The sequence below is a fragment of the Furipterus horrens genome, unplaced genomic scaffold (assembly GCF_987537825.1).
Source record: "Furipterus horrens unplaced genomic scaffold, mFurHor1.1.pri manual_scaffold_4, whole genome shotgun sequence".
Lineage (NCBI taxonomy): Eukaryota > Metazoa > Chordata > Mammalia > Chiroptera > Furipteridae > Furipterus > Furipterus horrens.
This window is the reverse complement of record NW_028327174.1, coordinates 150,287,635-150,302,260: the sequence shown is the minus strand read 5'-3', so window position 1 is coordinate 150,302,260 and position 14,626 is coordinate 150,287,635. Positions and strand designations below refer to the sequence as shown.

The 14,626-nt window shown below is 36.7% G+C and overlaps 1 protein-coding gene and 1 pseudogene across 3 annotated transcripts in view; one reads left to right on the top strand and one right to left on the bottom strand.

The window, feature by feature from the left end:
- Window positions 1–14,626, bottom strand: part of SPATA6L (spermatogenesis associated 6 like) — a 53,129-nt gene that overhangs the window by 15,362 nt on the left and 23,141 nt on the right. For 2 of the 3 annotated variants that reach the window (XM_090275838.1, XM_090275837.1), the window contains exons 5-7: window positions 14,314–14,438; window positions 8,139–8,216; window positions 913–1,015 (exon numbers count right to left, since the gene is read on the bottom strand). In XM_090275838.1, coding sequence (XP_090131964.1) covers window positions 913–1,015; window positions 8,139–8,216; window positions 14,314–14,438 — 306 coding nt within the window. Of the gene's footprint in view, window positions 1–912; window positions 1,016–5,070; window positions 5,311–8,138; window positions 8,217–14,313; window positions 14,439–14,626 lie in introns of all 3 variants that reach the window. The other variant, XM_090275839.1, reaches the window with a different exon arrangement.
- Window positions 12,075–12,676, top strand: LOC150013065 (protein POLR1D pseudogene; annotated as a pseudogene).

The window sequence follows — 14,626 nt, the reverse complement described above, 5'->3', positions numbered from 1 at the left end:
ATCAACAGCAAAGGTCTCCAAGGGATGCTTTAATCCATGACTCTCAATGGATGGTCCAGGGACCTCCCCAGGTGTCTCCCAGACCCTTCAGGGGATCTGCAAGGTCAAAACTATTCTCCTAATAATACTAAGCTATAAGTTGCCTTTTTCACTCTTATTCCCTCATCACTGTACAATGGAGTTTTTGAAAAGCTACATAACTTCTCAGCCTTTTGTCTAAGATCAAGTGTAGTACCAAAAAGCTAGATAACAGGTCATAACGCTGCCACTCTGATGGCTAGTGGAATGTGTGCTCGTGCATTCTTGTATTTTACAAACTTCTCAGTTTTCATTTCCAATATGCTAACCATTAATAGATATCACCCACATAAACAAAAGCACTGTGGGGTCCTCAATTTTTAAGAATGTAAAAAGGTCATGATACCTGAAAGTTTGAGGTCCTCTGCCTTAACCTAACTGCTTCAGATAAAATTGACTCACCTCCTCACTAACATGGACTCTTGTAAAGCAAATATTATGTCTCCTGATCACTGATCCCCTGCTCTTTCCCACCCAGGGGAATGGCAAATCTTATTTGTTAGCTATCAATGGTGCCTTTACAAGGAGTTTGCACCAAAACAAGCTGCTCCCTGCTTTCCCAGCCCAGCCAGGAAACAAATGAGACCAGAGCACACTTGGTGACCACACTACTCAGAGCAGTCTCCTACAATAGCGAGGGGAACTCTGCAATGCTTCTCAGCTGACTGCTCCATGGGGACCCCTTCCCTGGAAACTCTACAGCTAAAGAGTACTTGAGAATTAAATTCCAAGTTTCCAAAGAAACTTGTGATTCAGAGTATGAAAGAAGATTTATAAGTAGGATGCATTTGCTCCCATAGGAAAATGTACAGGAGTAACAAGAGACTTGAATACCTCTTCTCATTGGAAAGGGAAAGTGTGAAAACTTGGATTTTCTTCTAGACTTCCAGGAATGATGCTCTAAAATATTCTCACCAAAGGGCTTTGCACTGTCCACCTGAAAGAAAAGGGAAGAAATAAAATTTGAACTCACCATAGTTTGTATTACCCTCTCCGCATTACCTGTTATGCTTTTCTCCCCCTCAGTTGAGGACCATGCAAGTGAGAAAAGAAGGCTGGGAACAAATTAAATCACAGTCTCCATGTATATTTAATATCATCCCAGTAGGGGAAGATATCTGTCCCTATCTGTACTGAGGCTAGGTCAGGAAGAGATGGGCTAAATATTAGCATAAAGAACTAAGTTGGACACAAATTATATTTTAACCACTGGTAAGGATCAAACCCAGAAAAGACCAAGTGAAGTTTATTTTGCATTCTTTTAAAACAGGACAGAGTTTCACGTTCCCAAACGATCTAAGCAAAGCTGGTCTAGGCGAGGTTCTCCCTGAAAACAAGAGATTATTACAAAACGACCATTCAACCTTCCACATCTCCTGCCAATCTGAGTGTCTATACCCTTGAAAAAAAGAATAGTAGTGCTATATTATTTTACTTAAGGTGGCCGTATTTTCATAAATTGGACAATGTGATCTGCAAACAGGTAAAATAAATAGGGAGAGTTGCTGGATTTGTTTTACCTTGTTTATTTGTGTTGTTTTTTTTTTAATTTCAAGAAGAGAGGTTATAACATTACTCTTCATTCTACTTGAAGAAACACATCAATTAGAATTCACGGTCTTCACAGTATTAGGTCTTATGAATTTAAGTGCTTCTACTTAAAGAAATACCAGGTATCAAGAAATCTGGCTAAATGAAAAAGAATGTATAAAGAACTTAGGAAATAAATATCAAGCTAGTCTTATTTCCCTAAGAACTCTACCAAGATTTTAAGGTTATTTATCCCATAACAGTACAGACTAAAGTTGTATTTTGCAAAAAATGTATTTCAAATGGAACAAATCTGACTATCCAATAAATTCAATTCAACAATATTTTTATGATGCCATGTTTAAAGACTGGTTGCTAGATTTTGGCCAAACATTTTTATCTAAGTCACCATGAAGAAAACAGCTGTTCTGTGTTCTTAGCCAAAGAATATCTCCACACTAGCTAAAAGCCAACTCTGAATATAGTCATCTCAACAACAGCCTGACTTTGGGGCTTACCATGCTTCATATATGATGTCAAATACACAAAGATCATCACTAGTGACTTTAAATAAAATTATCAATTTGACAATATCAACAGTTAAATAATGGAGTTATAAGAACTACTGGAGAATAAGTCATGAACTAGAGCACAGAATGGTGTTAATGAAGAATATGAAATATTAGACATGATTTTAATGTAATATTAACTCTATATATTGAGAAACTAATCTATATATAGTTCAGTATAACTACAACTTTGTGGAAAAATAATGCGTTTTGACTATAAAAAAGATGAAAGAAAATGCATTTAAGTAAATAACTTATTAAATTAATTAATTATTTACTTATTATTATGCTGGTGAGCCTATAGGTAATTTTTTTGAACACTTCAATATTTCCCTTTCTTTCTTTGGTAGTCAAAAAATTTAAGCAATTTCAAAAATGCTAAAATGTGCTTGAGCTTTAGACTATAACATATGTTGTAATAATTGCTAGGTTGAAGTTCACCGTGTAAAAAAGGGGCATGGATTTACATTGCAAAAGGTGTCCACAGTGTATTAGTGACATTCTTTCCTTTTTTCTTTTAAGTATATTTTATTGATTATATTGTTACAATAATTCCAATTTTTTCCCCTTTACTCCCCTCCACCCAGCACCCCCCACCCCCAGCAATCCCCCCCTCCAAGTCCATGCCCATGGTTCATACATATAAGCTCTCCCGCTTCACCCTTTCATATATTCTTTGTTTTTTAATAAATAAATGATTAATTATTTTAACAATAAAAAATAAAAATCTCTCCCTCTTCGATATTAAGACCCTTTATAATCTTATAAAGGACAATGGGTGAAGGTCTCAAGCTCCTCTAGCTGCTTCAAGCTGGACATGGTCGTCATCCTACCTACCCTTGGGTACAGACATCCCTATGACAGTTGGCATAAATTCATTTAGAGTGAAATATTTTAAGCCAAAACAAGTCCCCTTTTTAAAAAGGGGGCTTTAAATATTGTTGGCATTTTTATGATTTCTTTAAATGCCCCTGGCTATTCCCAGAGGTTTTCTTTTCTCTTTTCTTTTTCTCTATTTTTTCTCATTTGAGTCTTAGCACCCATTTAAGTGTTAGCACCCATTTAAGTTATGATGCATCCAACCTTGTATGGTTTGCAGTTGCCCAGAAATAAGACCACTGTTGAACTACTACAAAAGTATAAATTAGCATTTTAATGCCACAATCTTTCCTGTTGCCTGTGAAGTCTCTGCTGAAATGAATCAGGATTCAAGCTCTAGGATGAGACAGAAAATGAAAGCATGTTGTTTGCCAGGACAAGGACACTGTGGGTTAATACTGATGTGTAACAAGTTGATTTGCAACACTGGAATTTCATTCTATTCTGTTGTGTTTTTTTGTAAAGGTAGTTAACTAGTCCCAGGAAGGATCCTTCAGTTACATACACCTGGTTTTATGAAATGTCATGGTTCCATTCATAATTTTGTCTTATTCTTCCAATTGGTATATACAACTTTCAGAGCTCTTGTATTTGGAAGGCTGGAAGGGCCCAGACTTTTGAAATGGTGTCTTGTTTTCACTGTTTTTGTTTTTGTTTTTTAAACTAAAGCTATATAAAGCTTATGGATTAAACAGAATAAATTTCTAAATTAAAAAAAATTTAAGGAGACTAAAAGACTAAAAGAACTAGTGTGACTACATTTGCCAAATATTCTGAGGGTTAAATCTAAATTAATTTAATCAAGGGCTTTGACTATGGCACGTTATTGCTTCCTCCTGCAGATATACAGTAGTCCAGCTCTATATCACAGTTCGATTATCACAGCCTCACTGTATTGCAGGATTTAAAAAAATATTATATTTAATTATTAATCGCGGATTTTTCGCTATATCGCGGGATTTTGCGGTACTGTATACATATGTTGTTAAAGTTTCGTAGGTTTAAGAGTGTAGAATATGTTTAAGAACATCAGTAGTGTTTATAAAAGTGTAGAAAAGGTTAATAAGGGATTGCGAAAGGTTAATAAGGGACTGGGAACGGTTTATAAGTGTGTGGTAAGGGTTTATAAAGCCTTAAAATATATATGAATACTAAAATAAATGTAAGATTCCTACTTCACGAATTTTCACCTATTGCCGGGGGGGGGGGGGGTCTAGAACATAATACCTGCGATAAATGAGGGAATACTGTACTTTTTCCTGCTCTTTATAGTAGTGATTCTGAACCTTCCTAATGCTGCGACCCTTTAATACAGTTCCTCATGTTGTGGTGACCCCCAACCATAAAATTATTTTCATTGCTACTTCATAACTGTAATTTTGCTACTGTTATGAATCATAACGTAAATATCTGATATGCAGGATGTATTTTCATTGTTATAAATTGAACATAATTAAAGCATAGTGATTAATCACAAAACCAATATGTAATTATATATGTGTTTTTCAATGGTTTTAGGTGACCCCTGTGAAAGGGTCATTCGACCCCCAAAGGGGTTGCAACCCACAGGTTGAGAACCGCTGCTTTAAAGTATGACCAAGGAGTAACAACCTCACTTGAAACTTCAAGCACTTTTCTTTAAAACTGATGAAGTTTTAGTTTTAAATTGGCACAGAGTATATGCCAGCCTTTGTTTTGTGTCTTCTACCTCTCAGTTCACTGATTCTTCTGGATAATGGCAGGTTGCCATCACACTCTATTAATAATTTTCAAAAATTCAAGACAGGGATGGCTGACATTTAGTGAGCAAGCCCTCTGTACAAGTCATCTTTATAGAAACTTCCTGAACATGACTCTAGGAAGGTAACATAATTTAATCATAGTTATTATTCAGTTTGAACTTCCTCTTTATTTATTATTAACCAATTGTTTTTATGACCCAAACTCCCTGTATTCTGAGCTCATTCACACCCCTACCATTCCAAAGAACTCTGAAAAATAATTTTAGGCTCACATGTCTAACTACAAATGGAGGTTTGCTTTCTCTGGAGATTCTGAAGTTCTTTCCAAGGTTCAGTTGAGCTGGCTGGTCCTGGAAGAAACACCTGGTAGAATATGGAGAGGGCACCCGGCATTGCATGTTCTGGGGCAGTCTGTTGAGATTACTTTCCTTTGGCTTCCCATGTGTATTATTTAAGGGGAATTTTGGTCCATATGATGTAAATACAGGACTTTGTGACTTATATCTTTCTTCCTGAAACCAAAAAAAGAAACAATACTTTTGAAAACAAAAGTGGGGGGAAAAAAGAAAATTCAGTCAGAATATAACTATATTTAATTAAATTTTATTTAACTAAGGTAGAAAATGGACCACCTTAGATTTATAAAACAGGAACTCAAGTAAGGTCATTTTTCTACTTAATTTGTCATCAGTTCAGCTTAACATTATCAGCATTTATAACCTGCTATTGTATTTCAATTAATAACAGTGAGATTTATTTGTATTAGGAGACAGTTGGAAAATATTAGAAACTTCTCTCATAGATATCTGACTGATCAATATACAGACATTAAGATTGAGATTGAGAGAATTTGGCATACACTCAGATCCAGCAATTTTACATCAATGAATTTATCACAAGGAAATAATTATGACTAAGTGTTCAGCTAAAAAAAAAAATTTACAACAGTTCAAAAATGAGAAACCAGCTATATTGGTGAGTGGTGAGTAAGCAATTGCCTCTCAGTTCCAAACCCACTTTTCTAGACTCAGCTTGTACTACAGGGCTGACACTCTGCAACCCCTTCTGCTTCTCCTGCTATTCTATTAGTCTGCCACTAAGAGGGAGCCTGCAAGAACACAGAACTGACCACTTCTAGCCTTGCATTGTATTCCTGTCAGCATCACCCCAGCAACCATGCTTCATCTTAGCAACAGCAAATGGTTCCAGTTGATAGTTCCTGCCACTCCAATCATCCCAGAACTAGCCTTTTTGTGGCCCCCTCAGACATACCAGCACTCAGAGATTTGAGTCTAGCCCCACAGGATATGAGGCACCAGCTATGAGCAGTGTCCCTCCTTAGAGGTCTGAGTCCCAGCTCTCAAAGTCCTACCTCAGAATTCCTGAGGAAGCACCCAGGAAGGCAGCCCCTACCCAGGGACCCTTTGCTATGGGATTTCCTTTCTATGGGGTCTCTTCTTGAAGCTTCTATGCTGTTGATGACCCAACCTCTTTCCTTTGTTTCCTCAGTCCAGGGGGTGGAATCTGCTTCTTGCAATTACTATCTCCATCACTTTAGCATTCTCCTTTTACTTCTCAGTACTCCAGCCCCTATATAGCCTTTTTTTTTTTTTTTCCATATTACATCTCTCTGTTAAAATAATATGTGTGGTTTGTTTTCCTGACTGGACTGTGACATATCAGTTAAGTGCCCAACAGTAGGAAAATGGTTGGCCAAACAAATTATGGCATTACTGTACAATGGCATACAATAAAGTGATGGAAATCTGCCTGGTGTAAAAATACTTAAGAAGCCCTGGCTTAGTTGGTTGGAATGTCATCTGGTACACCAAAAGGTTGCAGGTTCAATTCCCAGTCAGGGCGCATACCTAGGTTGCGGCTTTGATTCCTGGTTGTGGCACATATGGGAGGCAACCCATCGATTTTTCTCTCTCACATTAACGTTTCTCTCCCTCTCTCCCTCTCTCCCTCCCTCCCTTCCTTCCTTTCTCTCTAAAATCAATAAATATATCCTTGGGTGAAAATTAAAAAGAAAAAAGTACTTAAGGATATGAGAACACATTCATGGTATATCAAGTGAAAAAGTAAGAGTACAAAATAATATGCAGTATGTATGATCCCAATCCTTTAAAATAAAAGTGTATGTGTTTTATAGAAGAATATGATTTAAAAATGCTCATCTCTAGATAGTAAAAATGACATATAAATTTATTTTTATGTACTTTTTGCTTATTTCTATTTTCTAATTTTCTAAAATAAGTGATGTACTCTTGTTATAAGAAAAATATTACTTTTATTTTTATTGATTGATTTGAGAAAGAGAGAGAGAAACATCAATTTGTTGTTCCATTTATTTATGCATTCATTGGTTGCTTCTTGTATGTGCCCTGACCAGGGATCAAATCTACAACCTTGGCATATGGGGACAACGCTCTAACCAACTGAGCTACCCTGCCAGAGCAAAGATATTACAGTACTTTTAAAAGTTAAGTGTTAAAAGGAAGACATATATATTAGGAGGTTTTAAAGAAAAAAGATAGACTAAAAAATTCACTGTGCACACATATCAAATAGACTGGGGAAAATCGTGGGTAAATAAAGAAAAACTGAAAAGCAGCTAATTACTTCCTTAACATTAATCATTGGTTTCCCATTATATGAGTTATAATGCCCAGAGGATTGATGGATTTGCAGAGACCCTTGGCATCAAGTACCCACAGCCCATATTTTCAAGGTCTTTTCAAGGATCAGGCAAGATTTAGCATGACAAGCAAAGTATTCAAAGAAGCTTTACAAATTACATTCATTCATTCTTCATACTGTTCTAGAAAGGACTTTAAATTGTTACAAAATTGTGTACAATAAGGTAAAAGAAACCCAGAAAAAAATCAGGGTGCAGGGGAAGTAAGGGCTGAACAAGAGAATAAAATGGAGGGAATGCTCATGGATGCCCCAAGACCCTTCATGGTTACCAAAGATGGCCCACAATACAGCTCTGAGCTTCAGCTTCAGCAGAAGAAAGAAGGAAACACTACTGTTCATAAAATCAAGAGTAAAAGTCATGAAACAACAACAACCAAAAAAGTTAACTAGCTTATATGTCACACTTGTGATCTTAGTTTGAGACATTTTGCTCCACCAACTGTACCATGATGAATATGCCAGACGTTCTTACTCTACTGTGACAAGCTGAGTAAACAGTTTCACAGAAATTCAAACTTAGCAATAAGTCTCAAGGTTTCTATTTATCCAGTTGCATCTAAACTTGATAAACCAAGTTCTTTAAATTTGTAGAGAAAATTCTTGACATTTCTATTACTGGCTTCTCGATTATACTTACAAGAAATCTGTTTCTATGTTGAAACACACATTCTCTGATGGCTGTCCTTGTAGAAAATTCTATTTTGGGAGCAATGCCCTAAAGATAAAATAGCATAAAAGAGGCAAATAAAATTATTGGAAACAGTTCTCTGCCCATCCCGTCCTAACTTGAAATCATGCAAGAACTTGATTGTTCTCTTGTGTGGTTGGCATAATCCACATGCATTACCTAAAATATATACACAACAAATATATATACACACTGGATAATATTATTCAGCCTCAAAAAGGGACATTTTGCCATTTTCAACAACATAGAAGAACCTGGCAAACATTATGCTAACTGAGGTAAGCCAGATACCGCAAGATAAACACTGCATGATCTCACTTATATGTGGAATCTAAAATAGTCAAATTCACAGAAGGAGAAAGTAGGATGCTGGTTGCCAGGGACTTATAGGACAAGGAAATGGGTAGATGTTGGTCAAAGAGTAAAAATTTTCAGTTATGCAAGATGAATAAATTCTGGAGATCTAATGTACAGCAATGTCACTATAGTTAACAATACTACATTGTATTATATATGTGAAATTTCTAAGACAGTAGGTCTTGTGTTCTCACCACAAAAGAAAATGGTAACCAGTAACAGTATGTTATGGATATATTAATTAGCTTGATTGTGGCAATTATTTCACAAAAACATTAAGTTTTACACCTTAAATGTATATAATTTTTATTTGTCAATTATACACCAATAAAGATGAAAAATAAAAAAATATAAGAATAGCTAAACACTTACATAAATTGTATTATGTGCCAGGCCCTGACCTAAGTCCTTTGCATATAGTAACTCATCTAATCCTCAAAACAACCCAATAAGGTGGGTCTTAATAGTATCTTTACTTTGTAGAGGCAGAAACTAAGACACAGAGTTAGAGTAACTTGTTCAGCTAGTGATGGCAAAGCTGGTATTTGAACCCACGCACTCCAAATCCAGTGTCCATGCAGTTAGCTACTCTAATGAGATTACCTAGGGGAAATGAGGGATAGGAGTTCTCCTTCCCTATCTACTTGCTTTGAAAAAGTTGCTTTATATCTTATACCAAATATTTATGTTCATTTGACCTATTTCCAAACTCTTCATTTTGTTATACTGATTGATACTTCTATTTTTGCTCAGTATCATATTGTCTAAAATATTGTGAAATAGATATATATTTCAGATCAAATATTCTGTCCAATGCCACACAGCTGGGGATTGGTAGAGCCAGGATTTGCCACTGTCAGGCAGCAAAGCCCATGTTCTTTCCATTGCCCCATGCTACCTCCTGGGGGCAGGTGGACTCATGGATCAATTATTCAGCTTGTTTCCTGTGCATTCATTCATTCCTATACACATTCATCCCTGTGCATTCATCTTGTCTACAAAACAAGTCTGTAACAGACACATTCTACATTCTTACTCCTTTATTTTGTGATGTGGGAGGAACTCTAGAATGCATAGTATGCCTTTAAGAGTACTCGGGCTGGACTGGTGACTCAAAATGTCTGGGCTTATAAACACAAGGGCGCAGTTGCTGCACAGGGTCAGATAACCCAAGGGGGTATTTGATAAAAAATGTACAATGACATGACCATTACAGCATTACCTCTGGTTAACAAGATTGCCCACATGAAGAAGAGGATTGGGGGCAGTTACAGGCTCCATGGTGCTACTGGTGAAATCACAAGACTTCACATGTGTGGCAAGCCCCTGGTGCCCCATGGTCCAGTTGCCTGATCCTGAATAAGTCATCTCTTGAGCCACAGGCTTGTACAGTCTTCTCATTGTCTCATAGGGAGGCATATTAAATCTTCGGTGACAGTATAATAAAATATAACAACTCACATTCATTGTACATCTAACTATATACCAGGATTATGCTAGAGGCTATCCATATAACCCTCACAATAACCCTATAAAGTACTATTATTAGTCCCATTTTACAAGTGAAAAAACTAAAGTACATGGAGATTAAGTAATTTACCCTAAGTCACAATCATTAAGTGTCAATACTGGGATTGAACCTAGACAATCCTAGGCCATACTTACCCACTATCCATGTAGCTGCTCAAGAGTTCTTCAAATCCCTGATCTACTGTGCCTAGAGAGGAGAGGAGGGTAGCTACCGGGAAGAAATCCACATAACACATTCTTGCTCACCTTAAATAACCTCCACTCCTGGCAATGATTTACAGACAATAAGGAGGAATGAGCTTTCTTTTTCATAGCAGCACCAATTTTAGCATAATAATTCAAAGGTAAAATTTACAGGCTCTGTCATGTTCCATCTCCTTAGCAATAAGATGATGGTGATGATGGTTAAGTCAATAAATGGACTTATCAGTAGCATTTTTCTAGAATCATTGCATTAATGAAAAAAATAAAATTAACTAAAAGTTAATTATTTTTAAAAATAATATTCTTTCTGCTTATCCTATAAATTCAGTCTTCACCTTGGGGGAGAATGGGTGAAGAGGTGAGAGGATTAGGAAGTACAAGTAGATAGTCACAAAATAGCCATGGGAATGTAAAGTACAATATAGGAAATGGAGTAGCCAAAGAACTTACAGGCATGACCCATGGACATGAACAATGGTTGGGGGATTGCCTGAGGTAGTGGGGGGTGCTGGGTGGAGGAGGGGCAACGGGGAAAAAATTGGGACAACTGTAATAGCATAATCAATAAAATATAATTTAAAAAAATAAAGAATATTTTAAAAAATAAATAAATTCAGTCTTCACCTAAGAAGAAAACAGATTACATTTTTCAAAAAATCTTGACTTGAGCAATAAAAGAGAAGTGAGGAGGAAGGCTGTTAAGAGTATCAAGTGAATAAAATAAAACAACAAGGAAATACAAAGAAAAAGCACATTTGAGTGGAGGAAATATATCTAATTCTTTTTTTTTTTGAAATATATATAATTCTTAAAAATTAATAAATTAAGAGAAAATAAGTGAAATGAATAATTTGTCTGACCTGCACATATAATTCATTCTCATGCCATACAATATTAATAAAAAGAAACTCCAAACTGGGCTGAAATAAACATGAGAGAATAGCATCATGCAGTGACTAAGAGTGCAAACTTTGAAGTCCAGCAGGCCAGCATGAGAATCCCTGCTCACCTACTCTGGGACTCTGAGTACATTTCTTAAACTCCCTATGCCAGCTTTTCCATCCATAAAATGAGGGAAAAAATAGTAGCCACCTTGCAGGGTTCAGGCAGATTGAACAAGATAATCCATATAACCAACTCAGCACTGTGCCTGGCATCTAATGAGCACACAGTGAATACCAGCTATGATTAAAACTTTAGCAAGTGGTTTTATTTTGCTTTTTTAGGATATTGGAGAGAAACTAAGTTTCCTCTGTCTTTTCACAAATTGTTTAAAATATAGTTTGATTCACTTCATTGTAAGAATTGATATTTTAACTCTAATGCATGAGGATCTTTCCCTTTCTCAAATGATTACCTGCATTTATCAATAACTATAAATACAACTTCCCATAGGTTCTTCTTCCTATTTATGCTCATAAAGTTAAACAAAGACAACATTTGAACAACTGTAAAAGGCTGTGTTTCTCCTTGTCTTGATACTTAGCTGGATACCAGCCCAATGTTGATAGATGGTTTTTATTTACTAGAAAACTCAGGCAAACCAAAGTTAATATAAGGCAGATTCCCCACCTGATTCTCACCGGTTTTCACCCTCTTTTAGCTTCTGAAGAGCAATATCCCAATAACTCAAAATAATAAAAGCAAGCATCTCAGGAAGACCATGGTTATAAGTGATACACAAAGAATATCTCTGAGGTTTCCTTTCTTCCTGCTTGGCTCGCACGTTTCGCGATATGGGGCAGAGCATCCCATCCGCCAGCACCACCTGAGGATTCCATCAGCCGCCCCCCCGCGATGGAAGAGGCCCAGGAGTTGGAAAGGAAAGCAATAGAAGAACTGCTTAAAGAGGCAAAACGTGGGAAAACAAGGGCAGAAACAATGGGACCTATGGGATGGATGAAGTGTCCTCTTGCTGGCTCCAATAAAAGATTTCTCATTAACACAATTAAGAACACACTCCCCTCCCAGAAAGAGCAAGACCATGAGCAAAAAGAGGGCTATAAGGAACCTGTGAAGAGCCACAACCAGGAAGAAGAAAGCCGGAAGAAGCACAGAGCCCACCCGTACAGGCACGGCTTCCCAGCTCGGGGCACAGTCAGTCCTTCTCCACCGAGGAAGCAGAGCAGCCAGGACAAGTATGAAAAGCGGTCAAACAGGCGGTAAGGCAGGGCCAGAGGATGACCAGCCACAAGTGCTGTTTCATGTGAGAGACTGGGAAATGCGGAGAAGCTTATTAGGACATTCCCTGAGCTGGCAGAGCAAACACCTAAGAGCAGTTGTTAGGGTAGGTCGTTTGTGTTGCGACAAGCAGAGTGACCTAGAAACTCTTCAAGGAAATTAGTACAAAAGGAGGTGCTCTGAAGATGTCTTGGCAAGTTTAAGCTACTTCAGCAGTGTGGTATACATATGTATTGTTTCTATGCTATGTTATTTAGAAATTGGGTTCAAAATAAATCTAGAACATAAAGGTTTACAGAGATCATTAAACTAGTTCCAGTTTTTTGGATGTGCTGCAACTGTGGTCATTTCTCAAAATTTCTCCAAAAAATGAAATACTTGTAAATCCTACACTTTAGCTTTTTGGGGTGACAAATTTAAAATGTAGAAATCACATTTAAGGAAAGCTGTAGCCTTCCAAGAGCTAGAAATTTACCAAGAAATTCTTTGATACCTGCATTTGTTTTCCTTTAAGTGAGCAATGTAGGAAACGCTTAAAGATGGCTTTGAATTGAGTGTTCCCTGTCAGTACGCAGATGTTAAAGATGGCTCTCTTATCCCATGTGCATTCCCAAACTCATTCCTGAGATAGAACAGTGTTTCAGTATTTAATTTTTTTTAATATGTAAGTGTTAAGTGGTGCTTTAAAAACTCAAAATGTACACTATTTTAATGTTATGTCTTATTTAGTTAAAGACCTATGATAACCACTCTTAGTACAGCTGTTTCAAAAATTTTAATTTTAAACAAAAGTGTGTTTACAATGCCAAAAAAAAAAAGAATATCTCTGAGGAAAAAAATGGTGTCAGTGATATTCACCAAACCTGCCCAGATAATGGAGGGCTTAAAGTTGCGGTCATTAGAAATTCTGACTAGGACAACTTTTGGTGAATTTTACTGTTTGAAGTATTAGAACTAGAAGTTCTGTCATCATAAATGTCACAGAAACAGGGGTCCTGCATATTATCTATTCTGCACAGTAGTCTCAACAAAATAGAGATTATAAATTGTGTATTAAATACATTTCTTATCATCTAAAAAATGTGGCCCTTAAAATGGAGGTCATCTAAGTGACATAAAAGTCAAGAAAATTGTCAGAGTTGCCGCAGAGTGAGAAATCATCACAGATAACATCAAAATAAATATCTCAAATTTGGGGTAAGGTAATGCCCTCAAACAGTTAGATTATAACTGAATACCTGCAACCTATTTAATTTTATTAAGCAACATCATTCCAATAAGTTCAATTGAAAAATAAATTTAAAAAAGATTATCAATTGAATAACTGCCCTATATTTGAAGAACTTCTGGTATCAGTCTGTGAATCCCTGTCAGTTTCCCTCCCATTAAATGGAGGCCATAATCTCTGCCTTGGCTGACTTGAGAACAGTTATGAGGGAAATAAGATATCATATAGAAAACCAAAGTGCAAAATAAATGAGAGGTGGCGTTATTACTATTGCTACCTTATTTTACTCTTCTTATTACTAAAACAATAGATATAATTAAATAAATTGATACCAAATCTCTCAGTTTATCTACATTGAGGGAGGGAAAAAATCCTTTGTATAATTCTTTGACAGTGTATGATTTAGCCAGATTAGGTAAAACTCCCACCTCTCGGATCAATAATGGGAATCAGTATAATTTGGTTTTCTGAGTGGGGCATCTAAACAAGACTGCTAAACAGAATAACAGAGGTACTGACCAAAATGAAGTGATAAGCCCAAGAGCAAGCCCTATCAGGAACAAAATGTTCAGGTCCCAAGAATTTCTCTTGCAACAGAAGCCCAGCTGGGCACAGTTCACTTACTGGAAAACCTGCAGCTGTTTTCATGAGCACCTCCCTACACATCCCAGGGTTTGAAGGTGTCAGCTTGGGTTCAGGGAAAAGAAATTCCCGTGTGTTTTCTTCATAGTAGGCCAACTCTTCCCACACTAGAAGAAAGAAGAAAAGGTATAAGTAGGTTTATGTTCTAAAAGTGATGTATTTACCTCCCCAAGTTTAACAAAATAACAGCTTAGACAGGTGATGGTAGTGATGGCAGAGATGGCACACAGATAAAAAAGACATTCTGACTGCAGTACCTATTATTCAAGAGGCAGGTGACTTCTACTACTTTTGA